This window comes from Panthera uncia, chromosome D4 (assembly GCF_023721935.1).
Source record: "Panthera uncia isolate 11264 chromosome D4, Puncia_PCG_1.0, whole genome shotgun sequence".
Taxonomy (NCBI): Eukaryota; Metazoa; Chordata; class Mammalia; order Carnivora; family Felidae; genus Panthera; species Panthera uncia.
Window position 1 is genome coordinate 56,288,114 of NC_064807.1, and position 7,838 is coordinate 56,295,951.

Below are 7,838 nucleotides of genomic sequence, written 5' to 3' on the forward strand. Positions count from 1 at the left end.
CCCCTAGTACCTCAAAATGTGATCTTATTTAGAAATAGGGATTATTGCAGATGTTATTAGCTAAGATGAGGTCATACTGGAGTGGGGTGGGCCCCTAAATCAATACGACTGCTTTCCTTATAAAAAGGATAAATTTGGACACACACCCAAGGAAAATTCCATGTGAAGATGAAGGCAGAGATGAAGGTGATGCGTCTGTTAGCCTAGGAGTGCCAAAGACTGCCAGTAACATAGCAGAAGCTAGGAGAGAAGCATGAGTCAGATTCTCCCTCACAGCTCCCAAAAGGAACCAACTCTGCCAACACTTTGATCTCAGACTTCTAGCCTCAAGAACTCTGAGACAATAAATTTCTGTTGCTTAAGCCACCCAGTTCATAGTACTCTGTTATGGCAGCCTAGGACTCTAATACAGGGACCCAGGGGTCTAATGACCCATCTGCATGGCTTATGACAGTCTACCTATTGAATTATCTTGGGAGTGGTGTCTATTACCTAAATGACTCCATCTTCCCATATGGAAACCTCCTTACAGGTCTTTCTATTACATATTCTGAGGCGCACAGAACTACGGAGATCAATTGTCCCGTTTTGCCTGGGACTAAGGAGGTTCCTGGGATATGAGACTTTCAGTTTTAAAATCAGGACAGTCCCAAGCAAAGCAAGATGTGTTGCTCACCTTATACAGAGCCCACTACCTGCTCAGGTCCTTCCAGGGCACAGCTGGGCCTAGAGCAACCATCTTAGTTCCCTCAGCTGAGAGGGTTACCACAGGAACTGGGGAATTGTGTGCAGAGGAGGTAGGTGTTGTGACAGAGCCGTGAAAGCACCTCAAAGGTCTTGAACTAAAGGTAAGAGGTTCTGAAAGCATGGTGGCAGAAGTGCAGGGAAGGTGTGGAGATGCAGCTGGAAAAGGTGATTGGGTCCAATTACTAAGACCCTCTGACACCATGTTAAATAACTGTACATCATTCTATCCTGTAAGAAAGACATGGCCTCTCAGGGTTTGAAGCCAGGGAGTTGTCATCAGAACAAATGTTTTAGAAAGATTATCATGATTTATTTATATTTTCCCTTTGCAAACTTAGAGTAGATATAAAGGGACTTAAAACACGTATAAACTAATTTCAATATATAGGTTTTGTTTGGAGCTTGAAAAACTGTAAAAGGAAATGATAAGACAACAGGGGAATCTAAATACTTACTGGATATTTGATAATATTAAGGAATTTTACATTCATACCTGTGGTTATGCTTTTTTTTAAAAAAGGGGGGGAGGGAGAACAGAAGGTATTATTTCAGTAACAGAGACAGGGGAAAAGGTGAGGGAAAGAAAGAGAAAGAGAGGCACTTTGAAAACCAGTGGACCCTCTCAAACATTCCCCAAAATAGCTGTGGGGGTAAGGGGTGGAGTGGGGACCCACCTCCAAATTATATCTCAAACGAAATCTAAACTCAACCTGAGATTCAAGGCTCTCCGTATCTAGATACACAAGCATTCCAACCCTCACCTTTTCCTAACAGGAATTGGTACTTAAACTGCACATCAAAGACATATAGGGGCTACATGTGCTACATGAGCTTTGGTGGCGAATCTGTCCCTCGGTCCCCTGTTAGGGGACCATGTCTTGGTCAGTGCCCCTCAGATTTTAAGGGAGGTCGGGTTGACCCGGGTGCCTTCTTTGGATGTGAGGCAGAAAGGATATTAAGAAGCTCATTCAGGGTAAAGAGAAGTGAAAGGGAGAGGTCCCTTTGGTTCAGGCTTGGACTTGCAAGTCTTGGAAAGGTCTGTCTCCTTTCTGAGCCTCAGTGACCCCCAGCCGCAAAGTTCGGGTGGTGTTAGAGGCGTTGTAAGAGCCCTTCCAGCTCTGACATCATCTGATTGGGGAACGCTGGCTGCGGGACTCCGCTACACAAGCCGTCACACAGCTGTGTCCTAACAAAGAGCTGGGGTCTCGGGAATGTTCCCGCCCCCAGCAGGTTTTGGAACCTCCCAGAGGCCGAGGGGCGGGGCCTGAGCGAGCCGCAGCCAATCACTAAAGGTCCAGGGCGCCGGGGCGGGGCCTCCGCGAGCAGCCGCGGCGGCCAGGCTGGGTCCGAGCATCCCGTGGCTCCGGACCCCCTGGCCCGGACATGGCGGTCGTCCCGGCCTCCCGGCGAGGCGCGCTGCTGCTTCTCCTGGCCGTGGCGGAGGTCGCGGAGGTGGCAGGGGGCCTGGCCCCGGGCAGTGCGGGTGAGTAACTGCTGGAGCAACGGTTCGGGGCGGTCCGGGGCGGCCGCCCAGCTCTCCAAGATGGCGCGGAGCAGGGGGCGGGGGTGCGCGCGACCCCCAGACCTGGACCTAGTGCGGTGACCCAGGGTCCGGAGGTCCCAGTGGGCGGGAGGGGGCGTCGAGACGGGACGAGCGAGGAGCCTTCCCCACTCCCGCTCTGTCCGCCGCGGTTATCTGCTGCCCTGGGAACAGTGACCCGGGTTCGAGGCCTTGCTCTGTCACCCACAGGGCAGGGGGCCCCCGTCTCGGCCCTCAACCCCCCACCAGGCTCAGGTCTGTGTCAGAAGAGGGTGAAATGCCTTCGCCCGGAACGGTGGCGAGGGTTGGATGGGATTTCCGAGGTGCAGGCGCCTTACCGCCGCCCTGGCCAGTTGTAACTTGACCCTCGGTTCAGTAGGGCAGACCTCGGGCGGCGAGCGTTGATGGGGCCCACAGCCTGCCAGGTTCAAGTCTCTGAAGAGAATCGGCCCAAGCCTGCTAAATCCACTTCTGTTGCCACCCGCGGTGGTGCACTGTGTGTCCAAGGCAGCGCTGGGCTCTGGCGGGAGACAGACTAAAAATCAGTAAACTCTGCTTTTGGGCGGGGGGGGGCGGCTAGCAGGCTTAAGGAGAGCTGTGTTCTTGCTCTTGAGGAATTAAACCAAGAATGGATAAGAAATTGTTCAGTGCTGGTAGAGTATCTCCCACGTGCCGGGCTTTAGGAGTTGATGCCAACTCCTGCCCTCTGCGAGCTCTCTGGCCAGGAGGTGGGGTACCGCCGGACACAAGCTGCTGGAATTCAAGGCCAGAGTGTCCAGAGGAGATGGAAGGCTGTGGGTGCACAGAGGGAGAGAGATGACATCCATCGAGGGTAGGAGGAAAATTGAGAGATCCTCCAACTGCGCACACATTGAAAGATGGCTGGGATTTATACATGCAGAGTGGTGGGGATGTGCATTGCCTACAGGCAGAGACACGTAGAAAGAGCAAAATCAATCCCAACAAGGTTTTAAGGCAGTTTACAATGTTAAAAGTTTTTTTTTTGTTTGTTTTTGTTTTAAGAAAATAAAGTATTTAAAGGTGGGCGAGAATTGTGTCAGGAACTTGGGATTAGATAGTTAATTGTAATGGGGTTCCAAATTTAGCTGTCAGTTAGAAATCAAAGGAGAGGAAGAGAGAAAATAGGAATATGCTGTGTATTCTTGGCTAAGTCAGCTTACCTTTCTGGGCCCCATTTCTTCTCATTAAGTTGATCTAAAGCATTTCAAAGTTATGGCCCATAGAATACTAGTTGTCCATTCTCATCCCACAACCAGTTGATTCTGTGGGAAATATTAGAGTGGACTAATTAAGAATATCTGAACAAGTTACTTAGCCTTAATCTTTCTGTGTGTTAATATCCACAGTTACTATATACGGTACCTTTTGGATTTTATTGTGAGAATTAATTGAAGTAATACATGTATAGAATTTAGAATAACGTATAGTAAGCACTGAAATGTTACCTATTACATATGTTTGGGAAACACTGCACATTGTACCCTTCTCTTATAAATTCACAAAACATGTTAGAGTCACGATAAAGGGTCCAAGGATGCTATAGTAAAGAAACTTGTTTGCTGAGGGAATGGGAAAAAGACTGCTAATAGGTATGAAGTTTCTTTTAACAAAAATGAAAATGTTCTGAAATTAAGTAGTAGTGATGGTTGCACAACTCCATGAATATACTAAAAACAACTGAATTGTACACTTTACTTTTTTAAGTTTGCTTATTTATTTAAATTTTTTAAATGTTTATTTATTTTTGACAGAGATAGAGAGACAGAGCATGAGTGCGGGAAGGGCAGGGAGAGAGGGAGACACAGCATCTGAAGCAGGCTCTAGGCTCTGAGCTGTCAGCACACAGCCCGACCCAGGGCTCGAACTCACAGACCACGAGATCATGACCTGAGCTGAAGTCGGACGCTCAACCGACTGAGCCACCCAGGCGCCCCTAGTTTGTTTATTTATTTTGAGAAAGACAGAGATAGAGTAAGCCAAGAGTGGCAGAGAGAGAGAGGGAGAGAGAGAATCCAAAGCAGGCTCCGAGCTGCCAGCTGTGGAACCTGATGTGGGGCTCGAACCCACGAACCATGAGATTATGACCTGAGTGGAAACCAAGAGACTTAACCGATTGAGCCGCTCAGGCGCCCTGAATTGTACGCTTTAAAAGGGTGAGTTTAGGGGCGCCTGGGTGGCTCAGTCGGTTAAGCGGCCAACTTCGGCTCAGGTCATGATCTCGCGGTCCGTGAGTTCAAGTCCCGCGTCGGGCTCTGTGCTGACAGCTCAGAGCCTGGAGCCTGTTTCAGATTCTGTGTCTCCCTCTCTCTGACCCTCCCCCGTTCATGCTCTGTCTCTCTCTGTCTCAAAAATAAATAAACATTAAAAAAATTTTTTTAAAATAAAAAAATTAAAAAAAAATAAAAGGGTGAGTTTAGGGGGAGCCTGGCTGGCTCAGCTAGTAGAGCATGTGACTCTCGATCTCCAGTTGTAAGTTCAAGACCCAGGTTGGGTGTAGAGATTACTTAAAAGGATATCTTTAAAAAATAAATAAAAGTCAAAAGGTGAATTTAGTGGTCATGATTGTTAATGTATAAACTAAGGCATATTAAAATTTTTAAGAGTTTATTTGAGCAAAAATTGATTTGAATCCAATAGCACTGAATGGGAAGTGACAGGAGCTGGAGGAAAGATTTTCATAGAGAAGATGTGGAAGCAAAGCAAGGAAATTATTTGATTGGCTATACGTTAAGAAGTTGCCTTATCCAGAAAGCCCAGGTGGCTGTTTGTGATTGGTTGACCTTAGGTTTCGATTTCTTAATCTTGAGGTATTATAAACTTAGGTTTTGGCCTGTATAAATAGGCTACTGAGGCATTAAAACCACCTCAGTCTAATGGCCTTCTTGTTTAATTAATGTAACCTGATTTGTATCTCAACAATTATAGAAAAAAAAGAGATTCGTTTGCTTATAGAGCTCTTTTTTTGTTCATGACACCTAAAGGATGCTTTAGAAAATGCTGGGCTAGATAATTTCTAAAGACCCTTCCAGCTCTAAAAGTCCATGACAGCATAGAGTTTGCATTGTTTGATAAAAAAAAAAAATTTTTTTTTCAACTTTGAGCTAAAAGTGAGATTTGTCCCTTGTACTAAATTCTAGGAAGCATGTATTGCCTGGTCCTTACATAAAAGATACTGAATAATACAATGGACAAAAGCTTCCACTGTGGATTTCAATCCTAAATAAAAACTGAGAACAAAATATTAAATTGTATTTCACTGAAGGCCTGCCTGGCTTTTATTCCTGATCAGTCTTCTTTTTCCTCTCCAAGACTGGGTGTACTCGTGTATCCTCTGGTATAAGGCTTTACAAGTCTTATTTGTTCTTAGAGATATTTATTGCTATTCCTGGGGGTGGGGGTGAAGGAATGATATTACTTACTCAGTGATTATTTTGTCTCGTGAAGTTTGGCCACACCTCTACATTGGAGTAGTGCCACTCTTCCTATCCCAGTGTACTTTCCAATCTCAGCCCCACACGCTGCCCCCCTACCCCTGCCCATTTCTAATGTTCTCTTTGAAGGATGGGATGGGACCCTATGCTCAGATCTCAGGCTTTGTGTGTCATGGCACCTAATAGTAGCTCTGTTTCTATTTAAGATGTTTTGTAATGGTATGAAAGAAGGAAAGATGTACCATTAAGGGCTAAATTTCAGTAAGTTGACATTTAAGGAATTATGTAATAGCCTAGAATCCTGAAAAAGAATGTAATGAATTTTAAGTTAGAAAAAAGCAAACACTATCTAGAGGAAAGTAATAAAAAACAGATTCTCTTCACAAAGACATATCTTGGCCCACATTGTGGAAAGAGCTAGGCTTGGTGATAGACCAGATATAACAGTTTATTCTGGTGTGCTGAAAAAAGTTCCTGTCTCATATCCCTAGATTTAAGCAGTTTCAATAATCATACTTTTCACCAAAAGTGTGCCTCTTCTAGACAAAAAGTGGGACAATGTCAAGGAGGTGGTTATTATATACTTGAAATGTAGTTTTTAAAAGAACAAAGCATACTGCACGAGTTTGTCCATTTGAAAAATACTTATTGAGTGTTTGCTACATGTCAGGTGCTGTTCTAGATACAGGTTTGCTGCTCTCAAGGAGTTTCCATTCTACCAGAAGAGAGATAGACAATCAACAGATAAATAAAATGATTTTTGATAGTGATAAGTATGCTATGAAGGAAACCAGCTGATAACAGAATTGTGTGAGTAGAGGGGGGAGTTCTTTACATAGTGATGAGAAGAGAGGCCTCTTTGAAAAGGTAAAGTTCAGCAGCAAAATCTGAAGACTAAAGGTGTTAAGAAAGACAGAGATAGAGACCAGAAAGTGCAGAGGCCCTAAGGCAAGAAGGAACTGTTTGGTTGCAGCATAGGGCGCAGGAGAGTAGGCTAGAGCTAATGATGCTGAGCCTTGCAAAAAGCCACATAAGGATTATTGTGCATTATTTTATTGTGCAGAAAGAAACTGGTAGACTACTATGTAAGAGATATAAGCTTTGATTTATATTTTAGATCGCTCTAGCTGCTGAATGAAAAAAAATGTGATTATGGTAGGGTAGGAGTAAAAGCAGGTTGACTAGAAGACCTCTGTAGTAGTTGAAGCAGGAGATAATGGTGACTTAGAGTGAAGTGATGGTGGAGATAGAAGAGGAGAGGTTCAAGATATATTGCTGATGGATTGGATGTGGGAAGTGAGGGAAGGAAAAATTAAAGATTATTTGTAGATTTTTTACCTTGAGCAATTTTGTAAAACATGATGCCATTTACTGAAGTTGGGAAGATGGGGAGGAGCGGATTAGAGGAGAGTTGGCAGGTGAGCCAAGAGCATCAAAAGTTCTGTTTTTGTATATGTTTAAGATAGATATTAGGAATAACTGCCCTAGGTCTATTGCTCATTAAGCTAAATTTCATACTTGTCAGTAATCCATTAAGCAAATATTTGTTAAGCTGTTAATAGTGCCAGACACCGTGATAGGCACCAGATACAAAGTGATATGCAAAAACATAGTCTCTGCTTTCACGGGGTTTATTGTTTAGTAGGAAATTCAGACATTAAGTATCACCAATATATGTATATCTACACTGTTAACATTGTGTGATTATAGTAGTATGTATCAGTTTATATTCTAAATCTGGAGAGTATTTCTGAGGAAAAATGTGATTTAGTCAAGTATATAGCACATAATGTGATGGGTGCTGTAAAGCACACAGATAACATGAAGACATCAAGAAAAGTATAGTATTAAGAGAAACTTTCTCATTATGGAATATACCACTGGGAGCCAGACTTTATACTTTTAGGTTCTTTGTTTTATAGATGGGAGGCCTGCAGCATAGAATGAGCAAAGGAGTTATCCAAGAATACTGGCTTTACGCTCTGGAAAGCAGTGTGGAGGTTCCTCAGAAAATTAAAAATAGACCTACCCTATGACCCAGCAATAGCACTGCTAGGAATTTATCCAAGGGATACAGGAGTACTGATGCATAGGGGCAC

The 7,838-nt window shown here is 44.1% G+C and overlaps 1 protein-coding gene across 1 annotated transcript in view; it reads left to right on the forward strand.

The window, feature by feature from the left end:
* Positions 1-2,054: 2,054 nt before the first annotated feature.
* The window catches only part of RECK (reversion inducing cysteine rich protein with kazal motifs), an 80,694-nt gene continuing 74,910 nt past the window's right edge, over positions 2,055-7,838 (forward strand). The window contains exon 1 of the mRNA XM_049626289.1: positions 2,055-2,230. Within this exon, the coding sequence (XP_049482246.1) occupies positions 2,131-2,230 (100 nt within the window). The 5' untranslated portion in view covers positions 2,055-2,130. The remainder of the gene's footprint in view (positions 2,231-7,838) is intronic.